Here is a 23,411-nt window from a genome sequence, read left to right as displayed (position 1 = left end):
GGGGTGTGTGTGTGTCGGGGGTATGTGTGTCGGGTGTGTGTGTGTGTCGGGGGGATGTGTGTCGGGTATGTGTGTGTGTCAGGGTGTGTGTGTCGGGGTGTGTGTGTGTGTGTCGGGGGTGTGTGTGTGTCGGGGTGTGTGTGTGTGTCAGGGTGTGTGTGTGTTGGGTGTGTGTGTGTGTCGTGGTGCGTGTGTGTCGGGTGTGTGTGTGTGTCAGGGTGTGTGTCTGTGTGTCAGGGTGTGTGTCTGTGTGTCGGGGTGTGTGTGTGTGTGTCGGGTGTGTGTGTGTGTGTGTCAGCGTGGGTGTGTGTGTGTCGGGTGGCTGTGTGTGTGTCGCGGTGTGTGTGTCGGAGGGGTGTGTGTCAGGGTGTGTGTGTGTGTCGGGTGTGTGTGTGTCGGATGTGTGTGTGTTTCAGGTGTGTGTGTGTCAGAGTGTGTGTGTCGGGGTGTGTGTGTCTCGGGTGTGTGTATGTGTGTGTGTCGGGGGTGTGTGTGTGTGTGTGTCGGGGTGTGTGTGTGTGTGTCGGGTGTGTGTGTGTGTGTCAGAGTGTGTGTGTCGGGGTGTGTGTGTCTCGGGTGTGTGCATGTGTGTGTGTGTCGGGGGTGTGTGTGTGTGTGTGTGTCGGGTGTGTGTGTGTGTCGGGGTGTGTGTGTCGAGGGTGTGTGTGTGTGTGTGTGTCGGGGTGTGTGTGTGTGTGTGTGTGTGTGTGTCAGGGGTGTGTGTGTGTCAGGGGGTGTGTGTGTGTCGGGGGGATGTGTGTCGGGTGTGTGTGTGTGTCAGGGTGTGTGTGTCGGGGTGTGTGTGTCTCGGGTGTGTGCATGTGTGTGTGTGTGTGTCGGGGGTGTGTGTGTGTGTGTCGGGGTGTGTGTGTGTGTGTCGGGTGTGTGTGTGTGTGTGTCGGGGTGTGTGTGTCGAGTGTGTGTGTGTGTGTGTCGGGGTGCGTGTGTGTCGGGTGTGTGTGTGTCGGGTGTGTGTGTGTGTGTGTCAGGGTGTGTGTCTGTGTGTCGGGGTGTGTGTGTGTCGGGTGTGGTGTGTGTGTGTGTCGGGTGTGTGTGTGTGTGTGTGTGTGTCGGGGTGTGTATGTGTGTCGGTGTGAGTGTTTGTCGGGGTGTGTGTGTGTGTTGGGTGTGTGTCTTGTGTGTATGTCGGGTGTGTGTGTGTCGGGGGATGTGTGTCGGTTGTGTGTGTGTGTCGGGGGGATGTGTGTTGGGTGTGTGTGTGTTTCAGGGTGTGTGTGTCGGGGTGTGTGTGTGTGTATCGGGGTGTGTGTGTGCGTCGGGGGTGTGTGTGTGTGTCGGGGTGTGTGTGTGTGTCAGGGTGTGTGTGTGTTGGGTGTGTGTGTGTGTGTCGGGGTGCGTGTGTGTCGGGTGTGTGTGTGTGTCAGGGTGTGTGTCTGTGTGTCAGGGTGTGTGTGTGTGTGTCGGATGTGTGTGTGTGTGTCAGCGTGGGTGTGTGTGTCGGGGTGGCTGTGTGTGTGTCGCGGTGTGTGTGTCGGAGGGGTGTGTGTCAGGGTGTGTGTGTGTGTCGGGTGTGTGTGTGTCGGATGTGTGTGTGTTTCAGGTGTGTGTGTGTCACAGTGTGTGTGTCGGGGTGTGTGTGTCGGGGTGTGTGTGTCTCGGGTGTGTGTATGTGTGTGTGTGTCGGGGGTGTGTGTGTGTGTCGGGGGTGTGTGTGTGTGTCGGGGTGTGTGTGTGTGTGTGTCGGGTGTGTGTGTGTGTGTCAGAGTGTGTGCATGTGTGTGTGTGTCGGGGGTGTGTGTGTGTGTGTCGGGGGGTGTGTGTGTGTGTCGGGTGTGTGTGTGTGTCGGGGTGTGTGTGTCGAGGGTGTGTGTGTGTGTGTGTGTGTCGGGGTGTGTGTGTGTGTGTGTGTCAGGGGGTGGGTGTGTGTCGGGGGGATGTGTGTCGGGTGTGTGTGTGTCAGGGTGTGTGTGTCGGGGTGTGTGTGTCTCGGGTGTGTGCATGTGTGTGTGTGTCGGGGGTGTGTGTGTGTGTGTCGGGTGTGTGTGTGTGTCGGGGTGTGTGTGTCGGGGTGCGCGTGTGTCGGGTGTGTGTGTGTCGGGTGTGTGTGTGTGTGTCAGGGTGTGTGTCTGTGTGTCGGGGTGTGTGTGTGTGTCGGGTGTGTGTGTGTGTGTGTGTGTCGGGGTGTGTATGTGTGTCGGTGTGAGTGTTTGTCGGGGTGTGTGTGTGTGTTGGGTGTGTGTCTTGGGTGTGTGTTGGGTGTGTGTGTGTGTCGGGTGTGTTTTTGTCGGGTGTGTGTGTGTCGGATGTGTGTGTGTTTCAGGTGTGTGTGTGTGTGTGTCGGGGGTGTGTGTGTGTGTGTCAGAGTGTGTGTGTCGGGGTGTGTGTGTCTCGGGTGTGTGTATGTGTGTGTGTGTCGAGGGTGTGTGTGTGTGTGTCGGGGTGTGTGTGTGTGTGTGTGTCGGGTGTGTGTGTGTGTGTCAGGGGGTGTGTGTGTGTCTGTCAGAGTGTGTGTGTCGGGGTGTGTGTGTCTCGGGTGTGTGTATGTGTGTGTGTGTCGGGGGTGTGTGTGTGTGTCGGGGTGTGTGTGTGTGTTTGTGTCGGGTGTGTGTGTGTGTCGGGGTGTGTGTGTCGAGGGTGTGTGTGTGTGTGTCGGGGTGTGTGTGTGTGTGTCGGGTGTGTGTGTGTGTGTCAGGGGGTGTGTGTGTGTCGGGGGGGTGTGTCAGGTGTGTGTGTGTGTGTGTCGGGGTGTGTATGTGTGTCGGTGTGAGTGTTTGTCGGGGTGTGTGTGTGTGTTGGGTGTGTGTCGGGTGTGTGTGTCGGGGTGTGTGTGTGTTTCAGGTGTGTGTGTGTGTGTCGGGGGTGTGTGTGTGTGTTGGGTGTGTGTCTTGTGTGTGTGTGTCAGAGTGTGTGTGTCGGGGTGTGTGTGTCTCGGGTGTGTGTATGTATGTGTGTGTCGGGGGTGTGTGTGTGTGTCGGGGTGTGTGTGTGTGTGTGTGTCGGGGTGTGTGTGTCGAGGGTGTGTGTGTGTGTGTGTCGGGGGTGTGTGTGTGTGTCAGGGGGTGTATGTGTGTCGGGTGTGTGTGTGTGGGGTGTGTGTGTGTGTTGAGGGTGTGTGTGTGTCGGGGGTGTGTGTGTGTGTGTGTCGGGGGTGTGTGTGTGTGTGTCGGGTGTGTGTGTGTGTGTGTCGGGGTGTGTGTGTGTGTGTCGGGGTGTGTGTCGGGTGTGTGTCGGGTGTGTGTGTGTGTGTGTGTCGGGGGTGTGTGTGCCGGGTGTGTGGGTGTGTGTCGGGTGTGTGTGTGTGTGTCGGGGGGGTGTGTGTGTCGGGGTGTGTGTGTGTGTCAGGGTGTGTGTGTGTTGGGTGTGTGTGTGTGTGTCGGGGTGCGTGTGTGTTGGGTGTGTGTGTGTCGGGTGTGTGTGTGTGTCAGGGTGTGTGTCTGTGTGTCAGGGTGTGTGTCTGTGTGTCGGGGTGTGTGTATGTGTGTCGGGTGTGTGTGTGTGTGTGTCGGGGTGGCTGTGTGTGTGTCGGGGTGGCTGTGTGTGTCGGGGTGGGTGTGTGTGTGTGTGTAGGGTGTGTGTGTGTCAGGGTGTGTGTGTGTCGGGGGTGTGTGTGTGTGTGTCGGGGTGGGTGTGTGTGTGTCGGGGTGTGTGTGTGTGTCGGGTGTGTGTGTGTGTGTCGGGGTGTGTGTGTGTGTGTCGCGGTGTGTGTGTCGAGGGGGTGTGTGTCGGGGTGTGTGTGTGTGTCGGGTGTGTGTGTGTGTGTCGGGGGTGTGTGTGTGTGTGTCGGGGTGTGTGTGTGTGTCGGGGGGGTGTCTGTCAGGTGTTTGTGTTTGTGTGTGTGTGTGTCGGGTGTGTGTCTGTGTGTCGGGTGTGTGACTGTGTGTCGGGGTGTGTGTGTGCGCGTGTCGGGGTGTGTGTGTGTGTGTCGGGAGGGGTGTGTGTCGGGTGTGTGTCTGTGTGTGTGTGTGTCGGGGTGGGTGTGTGTCGGGGTGTGTGTGTGTCGGGGTGTGTGTGTCGGGGGTGTGTGTCGTGGGTGTGTGTGTCGGGGTGTTGTGTGTGTGTCGGGTGTGTGTGTATGTGTGTCGAGTGTGTGTGTGTGTGTGTGTGTCGGGTGTGTGACTGTATGTCGGGGTGTGTGTGTGCGTGTCCGGGTGTGTGTGTGTGTGTCGGGGTGGGTGTGTGTGTGTCGGGGGGTGTGTGTCGTGGGTGTGTGTGTGTCGGGGTGTGTGTGTGTGTCGGGGGTGTGTGTTTGTGTGTCTGTGTGTGTCGGGGTGGGTGTGTGTGTGTCAGGGTGTGTGTGTGTGTCGGGGGTGTGTGTGTGTCGGGGTGTTGTGTGTGTGTCAGGGTGTGTGTGTGTGTCGGGGGTGTGTGTGTGTCAGGTGTGTGTGTGTGTGTCGGGGTGGGTGCGTGTGTGTCGGGGTGGGTGCGTGTGTGTCGGGGTGGGTGTGTGTGTGTCAGGTGTGTGTGTGTGTGTCGGGGTGGGTGCGTGTGTGTCGGGGTGGGTGTGTGTGTGTCGGGGTGTGTGTGTGTGTCGGGGGTGTGTGTGTCAGGGTGTGTGTGTGTCGGGGTATTTTGTGTGTGTGTCGGGGTGTGTGTGTGTTTGTGAGGGTGTGTGTGTGTATCGGGGTGTGTGTGTGTGTGTGTGTGTGTTGGGGTGGGTGTGTGCCGGGGTGTGTGTGTGTGTCGGGGTGTGTGTGTGTGTGTCGGGGTGAGCGTGTATCGGGGTGAGTGTGTGTGTGTGTCGGGGTGTGTGTGTGTCGGGTGTGTGTGTGTATGTCGGGGTATGTGTGTGTCAGGGTGTGTGTGTGTATCGGGGTATGTGTGTGAAGGGTGTGTGTGTGTGTGTGTGTGTCGGGGTGAGCGTGTGTCGGGGTGTGTGTGTGTGTCGGGGTGTGTGTGTGTGTGTGTCGGGTTGGGTGTGGGTGTGTGTCGGGGTGGGTGTGTGTCGGGGTGTGTGTGTGTCGGGGGGTGTGTGTCGCGGGGTGTGTGTCGTGGCTGTGTGTGTGTCAGGGTGTTGTGTGTGTCGGGTGTGTGTATGTGTGTCGGGGTGAGCGTGTGTCGGGGTGTGTGTGTGTGTCGGGGTGTGTGTGTTTGTCGGGGTGTGTGTGTGTGTGTGTGTCGGGGTGGGTGTGTGTGTGTGTCGGGGTGGGTGTGTGTCGGGGTGTGTGTGTGTCGGGGGGTGTGTGTCGCGGGGTGTGTGTCGTGGCTGTGTGTGTGTGTCGGGGTGTTGTGTGTGTGTCGGGTGTGTGTATGTGTGTCGGTGTGAGTGTTTGTCGGGGTGTGTGTGTGTCTGGTGTGTGTGTGATGGGGTGTGTGTGTGTTGGGTGTGTGTCGGGTGTGTGTGTGTGTCGGGGGGTGTGTTTGTCGGGGTGTGTGTGTGTGTGTCTTGTGTGTGTGTTGTGGTGTGTGTGTGTCGGGTGTGTGTGTGTCGGGTGTGTGTGTGTGTCGGGTGTGTGTGTGTGTCGGGGGTGTGTGTGTGTCGGATGTATGTGTGTGTGTCGGGGGTGTGTGTGTGTCAGAGTGTGTGTGTCGGGGTGTGTGTGTCGGGTGTGTGTCTGTGTGTGTGTGTGTCGGGGTGGGTGTGTGTCGGGGGGTGTGTGTGTCGGGGGGTGTGTGTCGTGGGTGTGTGTGTGTCGGGGTGTTGTGTGTGTGTCGGGTGTGTGTGTATGTGTGTCGGGTGTGTGACTGTGTGTCGGGGTGCGTGTGTGCGTGTCGGGGTGCGTGTGTGTATGTGTCGGGAGGGGTGTGAGTCGGGTGTGTGTCTGTGTGTGTGTGTGTCGGGGTGGGTGTGTGTGTGTCGGGGTGTGTGTGTGTCGGGGGGTGTGTGTCGTGGGTGTGTGTGTGTCGTGGGTGTGTGTGTGTCGTGGGTGTGTGTGTGTCGGGGTGTGTGTGTCGGGGGTGTGTGTCTGTGTGTCTGTGTGTGTCGGGTGGGTGTGTGTCAGGGTGTGTGTGTGTGTCGGGGGTGTGTGTGTGTGTCGGGGTGTTGTGTGTGTGTCAGGGTGTGTGTGTGTGTCGGGGGTGTGTGTGTGTCGGGTGTGTGTGTGTGTGTGTGTCGGGGTGGGTGCGTGTGTGTCGGGGTGGGTGTGTGTGTGTCGAGGTGTGTGTGTGTGTCGGGTGTGTGTGTGTCGGGGGTGTGTGTGTGTGTGTGTGTCGGGGTATTTTGTGTGTGTGTCGGGGTGTGTGTGTGTTTGTGAGGGTGTGTGTGTATGTCGGGGTATGTGTGTGTCAGGGTATGTGTGTGTGTATCGGGGTGTGTGTGTGTGTGTGTGTGTGTGTCGGGGTGTGTGTGTGTGTGTCGGGGTGAGCGTGTATCGGGGTGAGTGTGTGTGTGTGTCGGGGTGTGTGTGTGTCGGGTGTGTGTGTATGTCGGGGTATGTGTGTGTCAGGGTGTGTGTGTGTATTGGGGTATGTGTGTGAAGTGTGTGTGTGTGTGTGTATGTGTGTGTGTGTGTGTGTGTGTCGGGGTGAGCATGTGTCGGGGTGTGTGTGTGTGTCGGGGTGTGTGTGTGTGTGTGTGTGTGTCGGGGTGTGTGTGTGTGTGTGTCGGGGTGTGTGTGTGTCGGGGTGGGTGTGTGTGTGTGTCGGGGTGGGTGTGTGTCAGGGTGTGTGTGTCGGGGGGTGTGTGTCGCGGGGTGTGTGTCGTGGGTGTGTGTGTGTCGGGGTGTTGTGTGTTTGTCGGGTGTGTGTATGTGTGTCGGTGTGAGTGTTTGTCGGGGTGTGTGTGTGTCTGGTGTGTGTGTGATGGGGTGTGTGTGTGTTGGGTGTGTGTCGAGTGTGTGTGTGTCGGGGTGTGTGTTTGTCGGGGTGTGTGTGTGTCTTGTGTGTGTGTCGGGTGTGTGTGTGTCGGGGGTGTGTGTGTGTCGGGGGTGTGTGTGTGTGTGTGTGTGTGTCAGAGTGTGTGTGTCGGGGTGTGTGTGTCTCGGGTGTGTGTATGTGTGTGTGTTAATTAGATTAGATTAGACTTACAGTGTGGAAACAGGCCCTTCGGCCCAACAAGTCCACACCGACCCGCCGAAGCGAAACCCACCCATACCCCTACATTACCCCTTACCTAACACTACGGGCAATTTAGCTTGGCCAATTCACCTGACCCGCACATCTTTGTAACTGTAGGAGGAAACCGGAGCACCCGGAGGAAACCCACGCAGACACGGGGAGAACGTGCAAACTCCACACAGTCAGTAGCCTGAGTCGGGAATTGAACCCGGGTCTACAGGCGCTGTGAGGCAGCAGTGCTAACCACTGTGCCACCGTGCCGCCCCGTGTGTCGGGGGTGTGTGTGTATGTCGGGGTGTGTGTGTGTCGGGGGTGTGTGTGTGTGTGTCGGGGGGATGTGTGTCGGGTGTGTGTGTGTGTCAGGGTGTGTGTGTGTGTGTCGGGGTGGGTGTGTGTGTGTCGGGGTGTGTGTCGGGTGTGTGTCGGGTGTGTGGGTGTGTGTCGGGGGTGTGGGTGTGTGTCGGGGGTGCGTGTGTGTCGGGTTGCGTGTGTGTGTGTGTGTGTGTGTCAGGGTGTGTGTGTGTGTCGGGGTGTGTGTGTGTATGTCGGGTGTGTGTGTGTGTCAGCGTGGGTGTGTGTGTGTCGCGGTGTGTGTCGGAGGGGTGTGTGTCGGGGGTGCGTGTGTGTCGGGGTGTGTGTGTGTGTCGGGGTGCGTGTGTGTGTCGGGTGTGTGTCAGGTGTGTGTGTGTGTGTGTGTCGGGTGTGTGTGTGTGTGTGTCAGGGTGTGTGTCTGTGTGTCGGGGTGTGTGTGTGTGTGTGTCGGGTGTGTGTGTGTGTCAGCGTGGGTGTGTGTGTGTCGCGGTGTGTGTGGGAGGGGTGTGTGTCAGGGTGTGTGTGTGTGTCGGAGGGGTGTGTGTCGGGGTGTGTGTGTGTGTCGGGTGTGTGTGTGTGTGTGTGTGTCGGGGGGTGTCTGTCAGGTGTGTGTGTGTGTGTCGGGTGTGTGTGTATGTGTGTCGGGTGTGTGTGTGTGTCGGGTGTGTGTGTGTGTGTCGGGTGTGTGTGTATGTGTGTCGGGTGTGTGTGTGTGTCGGGTGTGTGACTGTGTGTCGGGGTGTGTGTGTCGGGGTGTGTGTGTGTCGGGGGTGTGTGTGTGTGTGTCGGGGGGATGTGTGTCGGGTGTGCGTGTGTGTCAGGGTGTGTGTGTGTGTGTCAGGGTGTGTGTGTGTCGGGGTGTGTGTCGGGTGTGTGTCGGGTGTGTGGGTGTGTGTCGGGGGGGGTGTGTGTGTCGGGGGTGCGTGTGTGTCGGGTTGCGTGTGTGTGTCGGGTGTGTGTGTGTGTGTGTGTCAGGGTGTGTGTCTGTGTGTCGGGGTGTGTGTGTGTATGTCGGGTGTGTGTGTGTGTCAGCGTGGGTGTGTGTGTGTCGCGGTGTGTGTCGGAGGGGTGTGTGTCGGGGGTGCGTGTGTGTCGGGGGGTGTGTGTGTGTCGGGGTGCGTGTGTGTGTCGGGTGTGTGTCAGGTGTGTGTGTGTGTGTGTCGGGTGTGTGTGTGTGTGTGTGTCAGGGTGTGTGTCTGTGTGTCGGGGTGTGTGTGTGTGTTGGGGGGGGCGGTGTGTGTGTGTGTGTTGGGGGGGGGCGGTGTGTGTGTGTGTGTGTTGGGGGGGGCGGTGTGTGTGTGTGTGTTGGGGGGGCGGTGTGTGTGTGTGTGTGTGTTGGGGGGGCGGTGTGTGTGTGTGTGTGTGTTGGGGGGGCGGTGTGTGTGTGTGTGTTGGGGGGGGCGGTGTGTGTGTGTGTGTTGGGGGGGGCGGTGTGTGTGTTTGTGTGTGTTGGGGGGGTGGTGTGTGTGTGTGTGTTGGGGGGGCGGTGTGTGTGTGTGTGTTGGGGGGGCGGTGTGTGTGTGTGTGTGTTGGGGGGGCGGTGTGTGTGTGTGTGTGTTGGGGGGGCGGTGTGTGTGTGTGTGTTGGGGGGGGCGGTGTGTGTGTGTGTGTTTGGGGGGGGCGGTGTGTGTGTGTGTTGGGGGGGGCAGTGTGTGTGTGTGTGTGTTGGGGGGGCGGTGTGTGTGTGTGTGTTGGGGGGGCGGTGTGTGTGTGTGTGTTGGGGGCGGTGTGTGTGTGTGTGTTGGGGGGGGCGGTGTGTGTGTGTGTGTGTTGGGGGGGCGGTGTGTGTGTGTGTGTTGGGGGGGGCGGTGTGTGTGTGTGTGTTGGGGGGGCGGTGTGTGTGTGTGTGTTGGGGGGGGCGGTGTGTGTGTGTGTGTTGGGGGGGGCGGTGTGTGTGTGTGTGTTGGGGGGGCGGTGTGTGTGTGTGTGTGTTGGGGGGGCGGTGTGTGTGTGTGTGTTGGGGGGGCGGTGTGTGTGTGTGTGTTGGGGGGGCGGTGTGTGTGTGTGTGTTGGGGGGGGGCGGTGTGTGTGTGTGTGTTGGGGGGGCGGTGTGTGTGTGTGTGTTGGGGGGGGCGGTGTGTGTGTGTGTGCTGGGGGGGGCGGTGTGTGTGTGTGTGTTGGGGGGGGCGGTGTGTGTGTGTGTGTTGGGGGGGGGCGGTGTGTGTGTGTGTGTTGGGGGGGGCGGTGTGTGTGTGTGTGTGGGGGGGGGGCGTGTGTGTGTGTGTGTTGGGGGGGCGGTGTGTGTGTGTGTGTTGGGGGGGCGGTGTGTGTGTGTGTGTTGGGGGGGGCGGTGTGTGTGTGTGTTGGGGGGGGGGGCGGTGTGTGTGTGTGTGTTGGGGGGGGCGTGTGTGTGTGTGTGTTGGGGGGGCGGTGTGTGTGTGTGTGTTGGGGGGGCGGTGTGTGTGTGTGTGTTGGGGGGGGCGGTGTGTGTGTGTGTGTTGGGGGGGCGGTGTGTGTGTGTGTGTGTGGGGGGGGCGGTGTGTGTGTGTGTGCTGGGGGGGGGGGCGGTGTGTGTGTGTGTGTTGGGGGGGGGCGGTGTGTGTGTGTGTGTTGGGGGGGGCGGTGTGTGTGTGTGCGTTGGGGGGGGCGGTGTGTGTGTGTGTGTGTTGGGGGGGCGGTGTGTGTGTGTGTGTTGGGGGGGCGGTGTGTGTGTGTGTGTTGGGGGGGGCGGTGTGTGTGTGTGTGTTGGGGGGGGCGGTGTGTGTGTGTGTGTTGGGGGGGGCGGTGTGTGTGTGTGTGTTGGGGGGGGGCGGTGTGTGTGTGTGTGTTGGGGGGGGGGGGGGCGGTGTGTATACAGTACCCACCCTGTGCCCTCAGGAAGTGGATCTTGCCTAATTTGGGGTGATTCCGTGTTTCCAGTTTTCCGGGTTGGCTGCTTCAGGCTGTGGGTAGTTGGTGCCAAGTTGGGTCACTCAAGGTCATGGGTTGCCTGGACCTTATGACAGGGTGGTCTTTGAAGCAATAAAGCCTCCAGTAACTAATCTGCCGCTCCACCTGGCCAGTGCAATACATACCACAGTGATCTGTTCATTTAAAAATTATAGTGGGAAAGAGTGCCCCTTTCACAGATAACTCCGGTTTACGGTAGTCTGCTTTGACGCACTGAGACTGTTTCCTGCTGCCACACTGTTCCCTCTGGAGTGTCCTTCACTCCCTACATTTCCGGTTTACAGGCTGTCCTCCTGGTGACAGGATCCATAAACACCACAGAATCCCGGGGATGGATAAGGGCTGATCCCAGATCCTCAGCTCCCCGTGTCCTGACTTGCACCATTCCTCAGTCCCCTCCCCACATGGTGGCTGGATTGGCCAGAGTTCGATTTCACCATTTAAAGATTCTCCTCCCTGTATCCCTGTCTCTCCCCTGCCTCCTCCGTGCCTGTAACTGCGACAGTCCACTGAGATCCCGGTTTTCCTCCAGTTCGGATCCTGTGGTCGCCTGGGGTTATGTCTCATATACCAGTTTTGGACACTGCGACACCAAACTCGTGAGATACAATGGGCCCAGTGTCACATACAGAGCCATTTCCCATGTTCTTCCAACCTGACAAGTTAGCCTCTGTTTTCTGTTTTTCATCCGTTCAGTATCTGACCTTGACTCCCAGATCTTTGACCATGTGTCTCTTTGTGTGGAATCTTAGTTTCTGGAAATACACGTTGTCATAATAACGGAGGCTCTGAGTTAAGAATAGCTCATTCTCGGTGCCGGGGAGATTGGCTATCAGTGTTTAACATTGAGCTCATTTCTAGAAATGACTCTTAAATGAACAACAGCACTGCAGCACAGTGTGTAGGGCAGCACGGTGGCTCAGTGGTTAGCACTGCTGTCTCACAGCGCAAGGCACCTGGGATTTGATGAGAGAGTGAGGTCTGCAGATGCTGGAGATCAGAGCTGAAAATGTGTTGCTGGAAAAGCGCAGCAGGTCAGGCAGCATCCAAGGATCAGGAGATTCGACCTTTTGGGGCATAGGCCTTTCTTCAGGAATGAGGAGAGTGTGTCCAGCAGGCTAAGATAAAAGGTAGGGAGGAGGGACTTGGGGGAGGGGCGTTGGAGATGTGATAGGTGGAAGGAGGTCAAGGTGAGGGTGATAGGCCGGAGTGGGGTGGGGGCGGAGAGGTCAGGAAGAGGATTGCAGGTTAGGAGGGCGGTGCTGAGTTTGAGGGTTGGGACTGAGACAAGGTGGGGGGAGGGGAAATGAGGAAACTGGAGAAATCTGAGTTCATCCCTTGTGGTTGGAGGGTTCCCAGGCGGAAGATGAGGCGCTCTTCCTCCAGCCGTCGTGTTGTTATGTTCTGCCGGTGGAGGAGTCCAAGGACCTGCATGTCCTCGGTGGAGTGGGAGGGGGAGTTGAAGTGTTGAGCCACGGGGTGGTTGGGTTGGTTGGTCCGGGCATCCCAGAGGTGTTCCCTGAAACGTTCCGCAAGTAGGCGGCCTGTCTCCCCAAGGAGGAGGCCATCTGGGTTGTTCGGTATTGGAACTGGTCCTCCTGGGAGCAGATGCGGCGGAGACGAAGGAATTGGGAATATGGGATGGTGTTTTTACAGGTGGCAGGGTGGGAGGAGGTGTAGTCCAGGTAGCTGTGGGAGTTGGTCGGTTTATAGTAGATGTCCGTATTGATTCGGTCGCCCGAGATAGAAATGGAAAGGTCTAGGAAGGGGAGGGAGAAGTCTGAGACAGTCCAGGTGAATTTGAGGTCGGGATGGAAGGTGTTGGTAAAGTGGATGAACTGTTCAACCTCCTCGTGGGAGCACGAGGCAGCGCCGATACAGTCATCGATGTAGCGGAGGAAAAGGTGGGGGGTGGTGCCAGTGTAGTTGCGGAAGATGGACTGTTCCACATATCCTACGAAGAGACAGGCACAGCTGGGGCCCATGCGGGTGCCCATGGCAACTCCTTTAGTTTGGAGGAAGTGGGAGGATTGGAAGGAGAAGCTGTTCAGGGTGAGGACCAGTTCAGTCAGTCGAAGGAGGGTGTCAGTGGAAGGGTACTGGTTGGTGCGGCAGGAAAGGAAGAAGCGGAGGGCTTTGAGTCCTTCGTGATGGGGGATGGAGGTGTACAGGGACTGGATGTCCATCGTGAAAATAAGGCGTTGGGGACCGGGGAAGGGAAAATCATGGAGGAGATGGAGGGCGTGGGTGGTGTCCCGAACGTAGGTGGGGAGTTCTTGGACTAAAGGGGACAGAACCGTGTCGAGGTACGCAGAGATGAGTTCGGTGGGGCAGGAGCAGGCTGAGACAATGGGTCGGCCGGGGCAGGCAGGTTTGTGGATTTTGGGCAGGAGGTAGAAACGGGCGGTGCGGGGTTGTGGGACTGAGGCTGGAGGCGGTGGATGGGAGATCCCCTGAGGTGATGAGGTTATGGATGGTCTGGGAGATGATGGTTTGGTGGTGGGAGGTGGGGTCGAGGGGGCGATAAGAGGAGGTGTCTGCGAGCTGGCGTTTGGCCTCAGCTGTATAAAGGTCGGTGCGCCAAACTACTACCGCGTCTCCCTTGTCTGCCGGTTTGATGGTGAGGTTGGGATTGGAGCGGAGGGAGTGGAGGTCTGCACGTTCCGAGGGTGAGAGGTTGGAGTGGGTGAGAGGGGTGGACAGGTTGAGTCGGTTAATGTCGCGGCGGCAGTTGGCTATAAATAGATCGAGGGCGGGTAAGAGGCCAGCACGGGGTGTCCAGGTGGATGGGGTGCGTTGGAGGCGGGAGAAGGGGTCGTCAGAGGGTGGGCGGGAGTCTTGGTTGTGAAAGTAGGCACGGAGGCGAAGGCGGCGGAAGAATTGTTCAATATCTCGCCGCGTGTTGAACTCATTAATCCGAGGGCGTAGGGGAACGAAGGTGAGGCCCCTGCTGAGGACTGATCTTTCATCCTCAGAGAGGGGGAGGTCTGGAGGGATCGTGAAAACAGGCAGGGCTGGGAGCTAGGACCTGGTGTGGAGCTAGAGCTGGGAGTGGGGGCAGGGTTAGACGCGGGGTGGGGACGGAGATCAGCGTGGGGGTGGGGTTAGGCGTGGTGACGAAGATCGGCGTGGGGGCGGAGACACATGAGGCGTTGTGGTCGTGCAGGTCGTGCACCTCCCCCCTCACTTCCCTCCAAGGCCCCAAGGGATCCTTCCATATCTGCCACAAATTCACCTGCACCTCCACACACATCATCTATTGCATCCGCTGCACCCGATGTGGCCTCCTCTATATTGGGGAGACGGGCCGCTTACTTGCGGAATGTTTCAGAGAACCCCTCTGGGACACCCGGACCAACCAACCCAACCACTCCGTGGCTCAACACTTTAACGCCCCCTCCCACTCCACCGAGGACATGCAGGTCCTTGGACTCCTCCATCGCCAGACCATAGCAACACGACGGCTGGAGGAGGAGGGCCTCATCTTCCACCTGGGAACCCTCCAATCACAAGGGATGAACTCAGATTTCTCCAGTTTCCTCATTTCCCCTCCCCCCACCTTGTCTCAGTCCCAACCCTCGAACTCAGCACCGCCTTCCTAACCTGCAATCTTCTTCCTGACCTCTCCACCCCCACCCCACTCTGGCCTATCACCCTCACCTTGACCTCCTTCCACCTATCACATCTCCATCGCCCCTCCCCCAAGTCCCTCCTCCCTACCTTTTATCTTAGCCTGCTGGACACACTTTCCTCATTCCTGATGAAGGGCTTATGCCCGAAACGTCGAATTTCCTGTTCCTTGGATGCTGCCTGACCTGCTGCGCTTTTCCAGCAACACATTTTCAGCACCTGGGATTCGATCCCAGGCCTCGGGCGACTGTCTGTGTGGAGTTTGCACATTCTCCCCGTGTCTGCTTGGGTTTCCTCTCCCAGACCAAAGATGTGCAGGTTAGGGTGAATTGGCCATGCTAAGTTGCCCATAGTGTTCAGGGATCTGTAGGCTAGCGGCATTAGTCAGGGGGAAATATAGAGTAATAGGGGAGGAGGATGAGTCTGGGTGGGATCCTGTGTGGATGGTCAGCATGGACTTGTTGAGCCAAATGGCCTGTTTCCACACTGTAGGGATTCTATGTGTAAAAAAGAGTATATTTTTATTTACACAACCAAAGCTCACTGGACTGGTCGTCAGGAACATGAAGCTGAGTAAATTGGGGCTATCACTGCTTCGAGCTTCGAATGAGATTGACAGGGTGGATACTGAGGTAATGAACTCTGGTGAGGGAATTTAGAACATTGGGATCACAATTTCAAAATAATCATCGAGCTTTGAGTCCTCCTTGACTGTTTTATTTTAACAATCAGACAAAGGGTTCTAGGGTCACAAGACCCAGGAAGGATTTTGGTTTTGCTTTCAGTTGGATGGGAAGGTTTCTGCTTGCTGTTGGATCTAAAAACTTGAGTTCTTGCTACTAAAGTGAAGTCTTAAGACACTCCTTTTAAAAACGTCAAAACAGCAGCTTGTTTCTTTCAGTTCTCTTTCTCCTAGACTGGAGAGAGAGCAAGTGAGAGTGCGTTGTTGAATTAGCTTTGCTAATGGTCTGTTTATGGGATGCTGCCTGTTTTGGAATAGTTTATGATCAGTGGTTAAATAATACATTCTTTTGTAAAGTGTTTCCATAGAGTAAAGAACATAGAACATTACAGCACAGTACAGGCCCTTCGGCCCTCGATGTTGTGCCAACCTGTGGAACCAGTCTGAAGCCTTTCTATCCTACACTATTCCATTTTCATCCATATGTCCACCCAATGACCATTTAAATGCCGTTAAAGTTGGTGAGTCTACCACAGTTACAGGCAGTGTGTTCCGCACCCCTACTACTCCCAGAGGAAAGAAACTACCTCTGTCATCTGTCCTATATCTATTATCCCTTATTTTAAAGCTATGACACCTTGTGCTAACTATCACCATCTGAGGAATAGGGATCTCCCTGTCCACCCTACCTAACCCTCTGCTTATCTGATATTAAGTCACATCTCAGCCTGCTTCTCTCTCACAAACACAGCCACAGGTCCCTCAGCCTTTCCTCACAAGACTTCCCTGCCACACCAGGCAACCTCCTTGTCAATCTCCTCTGAACCCTTTCCAAAGCTTCCAAAGTTAGGTAAATTTTTTTTTTGGTACATTTTAACTGTGCAATAAGAATAAAATATCTTTTGATTCGAGCTCAGTGGTGGACCAATGGAATCACGTCTGGAACACAGTCCCTCACACTTGCCTTTTAAAAAATAAAAGTTAGGTTATCCCTATTATATACAGGTCTGGTCCATTATACACAAGGGGGAGCCGGACAGGTCCATAATACACGAGGGGGAGCCGGACTAGTCCATAATACACGAAGGGGAGCCAGTCTGGTCCATAATACATGAGGATGAACCAGTCTGGTCCGTGATAATATGAGGCAGAGCCCGTCTGTCCGTAATACACGGGGAGGTACAGGTCTGGTCCATAATACATAGGGAGGAGCCGGTCTGGTCCGTAATACACGGGGAGGTACAGGTCTGGTCCATAATACATAGGGAGGAGCCGGTCTGGTCCGTAATACACGAGGGGGAGCCGGACTAGTCCATAATACATGAAGCTCTTCAGCCACGTTACCTCCTTCCACCTATCCCACCTCCATCGCCCCTCCCCCTAGTCCCTCCTCCCTACCTTTTATCTTAGCCTGCTTGGCTCTCTCTCTCCTATTCCTGATGAAGGGCTTATGCTCGAAACGTCGAATTCTCTATTCCTGAGATGCTGCCTAACCTGCTGTGCTTTGACCAGCAACACATTTGCAGCATAATACATGAAGGGTAGCCGGTCTGGTTCATAATACATGAGGGGGAGCTAGTCTGGTCCATAATAAATGGGGATGGACCGGTCTGGTCTGTGATATATGAGGCAGAGCCAGTCTGGTCCATAATACACGGGGAGGTACAGGTCTGGTCCATAATACATAGGGAGGAGCCGGTCTGGTCCGTAATACACGAGGGGGAGGCGGTCTGGTCCGTAATACACTATGGGTGAGCCACTCTGGTCCGTAATACACGTGGATGAACGGTCTGGTTCGTAATATACGAGGCAGAGCCGGTCTGGTCCGTAATACATGGGAAGGTACAGGTCTGGTCCATAATATACGAGGGGGAGCCGGTCTGTTCTGTAATACACGGGGAGGAGCCGGTCTGGTCCGTAATACACGGGGAGGAGCCAGTCTGGTCTGTAATACACAAGGAGAAGCCGGTCTGTTCCATAATACATGAGGGGGAACTGGTCTGGTCCATAATACACGAGGGGGAGCTGGACTGGTCCATAATACACGAGGAGGAGCCGGACAGGTCCATAATACACGAGGAGGAGCCGGACAGGTCCATAATACACGAGGGGGAGCTGGTCTGGTCCATAATACATGAAGGGGAGCCGGACTGGTCCATAATATATGAAGGGGAGCCAGTCTAGTCCGTAATACACGAGGGGGAGGCAGTCTGGTCCGTAATACACTATGGGTGAGCCACTCTGGTCCGTAATACACATGGATGAATGGTCTGGTCCATGATATATGAGGCAGAGCCGGTCTGGTCCATAATACACGGGAAGGTACAGGTCTGGTCCGTGATATATGGGGAGGAGCCGGTCTGGTCTGTAATACATGGGGAGGAGCCAGTCTGGTCTGTAATACATGGGGAGGAGCCAGTCTGGTCTGTAATACACAAGGGGAAGCCGGTCTGTTCCGTAATACATGAGGGGGAACTGGTCTAGTGTGTAATAAATACACGGGGAGGAGCCGATCTGGTCTGTAATACACGAGGGGGAGCTGGACTGGTCCATAATACATGAGGCGGAGCCGGACTAGTCCATAGTACATGAAGGGGAGCCGGTCTGGTCCATAATACACGAGGGGGAGCCGGACTAGTCCATAATACATGAAGCTCTTCAGCCACGTTACCTCCTTCCACCTATCCCACCTCCATCGCCCCTCCCCCTAGTCCCTCCTCCCTACCTTTTATCTTAGCCTGCTTGGCTCTCTCTCTCCTATTCCTGATGAAGGGCTTATGCTCGAAACGTCGAATTCTCTATTCCTGAGATGCTGCCTAACCTGCTGTGCTTTGACCAGCAACACATTTGCAGCATAATACATGAAGGGTAGCCGGTCTGGTTCATAATACATGAGGGGGAGCTAGTCTGGTCCATAATAAATGGGGATGGACCGGTCTGGTCTGTGATATATGAGGCAGAGCCAGTCTGGTCCATAATACACGGGGAGGTACAGGTCTGGTCCATAATACATAGGGAGGAGCCGGTCTGGTCCGTAATACACGAGGGGGAGGCGGTCTGGTCCGTAATACACTATGGGTGAGCCACTCTGGTCCGTAATACACGTGGATGAACGGTCTGGTTCGTAATATACGAGGCAGAGCCGGTCTGGTCCGTAATACATGGGAAGGTACAGGTCTGGTCCATAATATACGAGGGGGAGCCGGTCTGTTCTGTAATACACGGGGAGGAGCCGGTCTGGTCCGTAATACACGGGGAGGAGCCAGTCTGGTCTGTAATACACAAGGAGAAGCCGGTCTGTTCCATAATACATGAGGGGGAACTGGTCTGGTCCATAATACACGAGGGGGAGCTGGACTGGTCCATAATACACGAGGAGGAGCCGGACAGGTCCATAATACACGAGGAGGAGCCGGACAGGTCCATAATACACAAGGGGGAGCTGGTCTGGTCCATAATACATGAAGGGGAGCCGGACTGGTCCATAATATATGAAGGGGAGCCAGTCTAGTCCGTAATACACGAGGGGGAGGCAGTCTGGTCCGTAATACACTATGGGTGAGCCACTCTGGTCCGTAATACACATGGATGAATGGTCTGGTCCATGATATATGAGGCAGAGCCGGTCTGGTCCATAATACACGGGAAGGTACAGGTCTGGTCCGTGATATATGGGGAGGAGCCGGTCTGGTCTGTAATACATGGGGAGGAGCCAGTCTGGTCTGTAATACATGGGGAGGAGCCAGTCTGGTCTGTAATACACAAGGGGAAGCCGGTCTGTTCCGTAATACATGAGGGGGAACTGGTCTAGTGTGTAATAAATACACGGGGAGGAGCCGATCTGGTCTGTAATACACGAGGGGGAGCTGGACTGGTCCATAATACATGAGGCGGAGCCGGACTAGTCCATAGTACATGAAGGGGAGCCGGTCTGGTCCATAATACACGAGGGGGAGCCGGACTAGTCCATAATACATGAAGCTCTTCAGCCACGTTACCTCCTTCCACCTATCCCACCTCCATCGCCCCTCCCCCTAGTCCCTCCTCCCTACCTTTTATCTTAGCCTGCTTGGCTCTCTCTCTCCTATTCCTGATGAAGGGCTTATGCTCGAAACGTCGAATTCTCTATTCCTGAGATGCTGCCTAACCTGCTGTGCTTTGACCAGCAACACATTTGCAGCATAATACATGAAGGGTAGCCGGTCTGGTTCATAATACATGAGGGGGAGCTAGTCTGGTCCATAATAAATGGGGATGGACCGGTCTGGTCTGTGATATATGAGGCAGAGCCAGTCTGGTCCATAATACACGGGGAGGTACAGGTCTGGTCCATAATATACAAGGGGGAGCCGGTCTGTTCTGTAATACACGGGGAGGAGCCGGTCTGGTCCGTAATACACGGGGATGAACCAGTCTGGTCCGTGATATATGAGGCAGAGCTGGTCTGGTCCGTAATACATGGGGAGGTACAGGTCTGGTCCATAATACATAGGGAGGAGCCAGTCTGGTCCGTAATACACGAGGGGGAGGCGGTCTGGTCCGTAATACACGTGGATGAATGGTCTGGTCCGTGATATATGAGGCAGAGCCGGTCTGGTCCATAATACACGGGAAGGTACAGGTCTGGTCCGTGATATACGGGGAGGAGCCGGTCTGGTCTGTAATACATGGGGAGGAGCCAGTCTGGTCTGTAATACACAAGGGGAAGCCAGTCTGTTCCGTAATACATGAGGGGGAACTGGTCTAGTGTGTAATAAATACACGGGGAGGAGCCTATCTGGTCTGTAATACACGAGGGGGAGCCGGACTGGTCCATAATACACGAGGCGGAGCCGGACTAGTCCATAGTACATGAAGGGAAGCCGGTCTGGTCCATAATACATGAGGGGGAGCCGGACTAGTCCATAGTACATGAAGGGGAGCCGGTCTGGTCCATAATACACGAGGGGGAGCCGGACTAGTCCATAATACATGAAGGGTAGCCGGTCTGGTCCATAATACATGAGGGGGAGCTAGACTGGTCCGTAATAAATGGAGATGAACCGGTCTGGTTTGTGATATATGAGGCAGAGCCGGTCTGGTCCGTAATACACGGGGAGATACAGGTCTGGTCCATAATGTACAGGGAGGAGCTGGTCTGGTCCGTAATACAGGAGGGGGAGCCGGTCTGGTCCGTAATAAACAGGGAGGGGCCAGTCTGGTCCGTTATACATGAGGGGGAACTGGTCTGTTCAGTAATACACGGGGAGGAACCGAACTGGTCCGTAATACATGGGGAGGAGCCGGTATGGCTCGTAATACAGAAGGGGGAGCCGGACTGGTCCATAGTACACAAGGGGGAGCTGGTCTGGTCTGTAATACATGGGGAGGAGCTGGTCTGGTCCATAGTACATGAGGGGGAGCCGGTCTGGTCCGTAATACACGAGGAGGAACCGTTAGAACATAGAACATAGAACATAGAAGGATACAGCGCAGTACAGGCCCTTCGGCCCTCGATGTTGCGCCGACCGAATCCTACCTAACCTATACTAGCCCAATAACTTCCAAATGCCTATCCAATGCCCGCTTAAATGACCATAAAGAAGGAGAGTTCACCACTGATACGGGCAGGGCATTCCATGAACTCACAACCCGCTGTGTGAAGAATCTACCCCTAACATCTGTCCTATACCTACCACCCCTTAATTTAAAGCTATGTCCCCTAGTAACACCTGACTCCATTAGCGGTAAAAGGTTCTTAGTATCTACCCTATCTAAACCCCTAATCATCTTATAAAGTGCTGCGTAAGGCGAAGGGAACACCCCACCAACTGAATCCAGGTAAGCAGTTGTTGGCAAAGCAGATTAAGGACACACAAGGAAGAATCAGACACCCCAGATGGGACATGAACCCACAACCCCTGGCTTAAAAAGCCAGGGCCTTATCCATTAGGCCACTGGGGCTGCACAAGGTCCGTGATACACGGCGGGGAGCCAGTCTTGTCTGTAAAACACAAGGGGGAGCCGGTCTGGTTTGTAATACACGAGGAGGAGCCTGTCTGGTCCATAATACACAAGGAGGAGCCGGTCTGGTCTGTAATACACGCGGGGGAGCCGGACTTGTCCATAATACATAAAGGGGAGCTGCCGTGGTCAGTAATACACAAAGCAGAGCCAGTCTGGTCCATAATACATGGGATGAGCCGGTCTGGTCAGTAATAAACGAGGCATAGCCAGTCTTGTCTATAATACACGAGGGGGCGCCAGTCTGGTCTGTAGTACACGAGAGGGAGCCGGTCTATACGTAATACACGAGGGGGAACTGGTCTGGTCCGTAATACACAGGGAGGAGCCGATCTGGTCCGTAATACATGAGGGGGAGCCGGTCTGGCCTGTACTACACGAGGGGAAGCCGGTCTGGTCCGTAATACACGAGGCAGAGCCAGTCTGGTCTGTAATACACGAGGGAGGTACAGCTCTGGTCCATAATACACCAAGGGGAACTGGTCTGTTCTGTAATACACGGGGAGGAGCCGGACTGGTCCATAATACACAGGGAGGAGCTGGTATGGCTCGTAATACACGAGGGGGAGCCGGTCTGGTCCATAATACACGACGGGGAGCCGGTCTGGTCCGTAAAACATGAGGCAGAGCCGGTCTGGTCTGTAATACAGAAGGGGTAGCCAGTCTGGTCTGTAATACATGAGGAGGACCTGGTCTGGTCCGTAATACACGAAGGGTAGCCGGTCTGGTCCGTAATACACAAGGAGGAGCCTGTCCCATCTGTAATAAACTATGGGCCGCCGGTCTGGTCCATAATACACAGGGAGGAGCCGGTCTGGTCCGTAATACACGAGGAGGAGCTGGTCTGGTCCATAATACACGAGGGGGAGCCAGACTTGTCCATAATACGTGAGGGGGAACTGGCGTGGTCCATAATAAACGAGGCAGAGCCAGTCTGGTCTATAATACACGAAGGGGAACTGGTCTGTTCCGTAATACATGGGGAGGAGCCGGACTGGTCCGTAATACATGGGGAGGAGCTGGTATGGCTCGTAATACATGAGGGGGAGCTGGTGTGGTCTGTAATACATGAGGGGGAGCCGGTCAGGTCCGTAATACTTGACAGGGAGCCAGTCTGGTCCGTAAAACACGAGGGAGAGCCGGTCTGGTCCGTAATACACGGGGAGGAGCTGATCTGGTCCGTAATACACGAGGGGGAGCCGGTCTGGTCCATAATACACAGGGAGGTACAGGTCTGGTCCATAATACACCAAGGGGAACTGGTCTGTTCCGTAATAGACGGGGAGGGCCTGGACCGGTCTGTAATACACAGGGAGGAGCCAGTCTGGTCCGTAATACATGGGGAGGAGCTGGTATGGCTCGTAATACACGAGGGGGAGCCAGACAGGTCCGTAATACACAGGGAGGAGCCAGTCTGGTCCGTAATACACGGGGAGGAGCTGGTCTGGTCCATAATGCACCGGGAGGAGCGGTATGGTCCATAATACACTAGGGGGAGCCGGATATTATACATGCAGACAGACACAAACCCACAGATATACATACATGCAGACACAAACACATACATACAGATACAAATACATGCAGACACATTCAGTCACACATACAGCTATAAACAAATGTAGACACCAGCCTGTCACAATTATAGGTCAATGTATGTACTTGGACACAGCACGCTGTCCTAAGTACCTTTCTGCACATGTAATTGTGTGCATTAAGCTTTAATAGTTATAGCCCAGTGTGTGTGTACCTGTACCCAGCACCCTGTCCTATTTATAGCTTGGTGTATGGATCTGTACATAGAATCCTGGCCTAGTTAAAGCTCACTGTATGTACCTATAAACACCAGCCTGTGCTAGTAAAGCTTAGAGTTGGTACCAGTACACATTATCCTGTCCTAGTCAGAGCTCAGTAAGTGTATTAGTAAACAGCACACTGTCCGAGTTACAGCTCACTGTACGTACCTGCACACAGCACCCTGTCCGAGTTACAGCTCACTGTATGTACCTGCACACAGCACCCTGTCCGAGTTACAGCTCACTGTACGTACCTGCACACAGCACCCTGTCCGAGTTACAGCTCACTGTATGTACCTGCAAACAGCACATTGCCCTTGAAACAGCTCACTCCTGATGAAGGGCTTTTGCCCGAAACGTCAACTCTCCTGCTCCTCGGATGCTGTGTGACCAGCTGTGCTTCTCCAGCTCCACTCAAATCTGGCCCTCACTAAATGTACTTTTACACAGCACACTGTCCTAGTTACAGCCAACTATCTGTCCCTGTACACCGCACCTGGTCTTAGTTACACCTCAGTGCATGTTCCTGAACACAGCACACTGGCCTACGTACAGCTCATTACATGTATCTGTACACAACCTACTGTCCTAGTTACAACTCACTGTATGTCCCTGCACACAGCACACTGTCCTAGATACAACTCACTGTATGTACCTGTACACAGCACACTGTCCTAGATTCTGCTCAGTGCTTGTCCCTGTCCATAGTATTCTGTCCTAGTTACAGATCTGTGTATGAATCTGGACACAGCCCCCTGTCCCAGTTACAACTGACTGTATGTTCCAGTACATAGTACCATGTCCTATTTACTGCTCACTGTATGTTCCTGTACACAGTACCCAGGTCCTAAAGGAGCCTTCCACATCCATCAAAGTTTTACCTGCACATCCACTAATATCATTTATTGTATCCGTTGCTCCCGATGCGGTCTCCTCTACTGGGGAGACTAGGCGCCTCCTAGCAGAGCGCTTTAGGAAACATCTCCGAGACACCTGCACCAATCAACCACACCACCCCGTGGCCCAACATTTCAACTCCCCCTCCCACTCTGCCGAGGACATGGAGGTCCTGGGCCTCCTTCACCGCCGCTCCCTCACTACCAGATGCCTGGAGGAAGAACGCCTCATCTTCCGCCTCGGAACAC

General features: G+C 55.6%; 3 protein-coding genes and 1 non-coding gene across 4 annotated transcripts; all 4 read right to left on the bottom strand.

Annotated features, from left to right (window-relative positions):
* Nucleotides 1–16,042: 16,042 nt before the first annotated feature.
* Nucleotides 16,043–17,020, bottom strand: LOC132830275 (uncharacterized). The gene has a single exon (XM_060847819.1). The coding sequence runs from the start codon at nucleotides 17,018–17,020 to the stop codon at nucleotides 16,043–16,045; it is 978 nt and encodes a 325-aa protein (XP_060703802.1).
* Nucleotides 17,021–17,369: 349 nt separating this feature from the next.
* Nucleotides 17,370–19,470, bottom strand: LOC132830274 (uncharacterized). The gene is made up of 2 exons (XM_060847818.1): nucleotides 19,259–19,470; nucleotides 17,370–18,219 (listed from the first exon to the last, which is right to left on the bottom strand). The coding sequence occupies exons 1-2, from the start codon at nucleotides 19,468–19,470 to the stop codon at nucleotides 17,370–17,372; spliced, it is 1,062 nt and encodes a 353-aa protein (XP_060703801.1).
* Nucleotides 19,471–19,698: 228 nt separating this feature from the next.
* Nucleotides 19,699–21,810, bottom strand: LOC132830273 (uncharacterized). Its single transcript, XM_060847816.1, has 2 exons — nucleotides 20,751–21,810; nucleotides 19,699–19,874 (listed from the first exon to the last, which is right to left on the bottom strand). The coding sequence occupies exons 1-2, from the start codon at nucleotides 21,808–21,810 to the stop codon at nucleotides 19,699–19,701; spliced, it is 1,236 nt and encodes a 411-aa protein (XP_060703799.1).
* On the bottom strand, nucleotides 20,338–20,410 carry trnak-uuu (transfer RNA lysine (anticodon UUU)). The gene has a single exon. It is a non-coding gene; the product is annotated as a tRNA-Lys (tRNA).
* Nucleotides 21,811–23,411: the final 1,601 nt, after the last annotated feature.

The sequence above is a fragment of the Hemiscyllium ocellatum genome, chromosome 31, assembly GCF_020745735.1.
Source record: "Hemiscyllium ocellatum isolate sHemOce1 chromosome 31, sHemOce1.pat.X.cur, whole genome shotgun sequence".
NCBI classification, from domain to species: domain Eukaryota; kingdom Metazoa; phylum Chordata; class Chondrichthyes; order Orectolobiformes; family Hemiscylliidae; genus Hemiscyllium; species Hemiscyllium ocellatum.
Note: the sequence above shows the minus strand (reverse complement) of the source record. Positions and strands in the feature narration are given on the sequence as shown.

What these genes read in the sequence shown, in the direction of transcription:
- LOC132830275 (XM_060847819.1), bottom strand. Translation starts at nt 17,020, where the DNA reads ATGGACCAGTCCAGCTCCCCCTCGTGTATTACAGACCAGATCGGCTCC.
- LOC132830274 (XM_060847818.1), bottom strand. Translation starts at nt 19,470, where the DNA reads ATGTATTATGGACCAGACCGGCTACCCTTCATGTATTATGGACTAGTC. An exon ending in CCAGTCCGGCTCCCCCTCGT is followed by an intron (nt 18,220 to 19,258) that starts GTATTACAGACC and finishes TGTGTATTACAG; the next exon opens with ACCAGACTGGCTCCTCCCCA.
- LOC132830273 (XM_060847816.1), bottom strand. Translation starts at nt 21,810, where the DNA reads ATGTATTACGGACCAGACTGGCTCCTCCCTGTGTATTACAGACCGGTC. An exon ending in AGTTCCCCCTCGTGTATTAC is followed by an intron (nt 19,875 to 20,750) that starts GTATAGACCGGC and finishes ATTACGGACCAG; the next exon opens with ACCGGCTCCCCCTCATGTAC.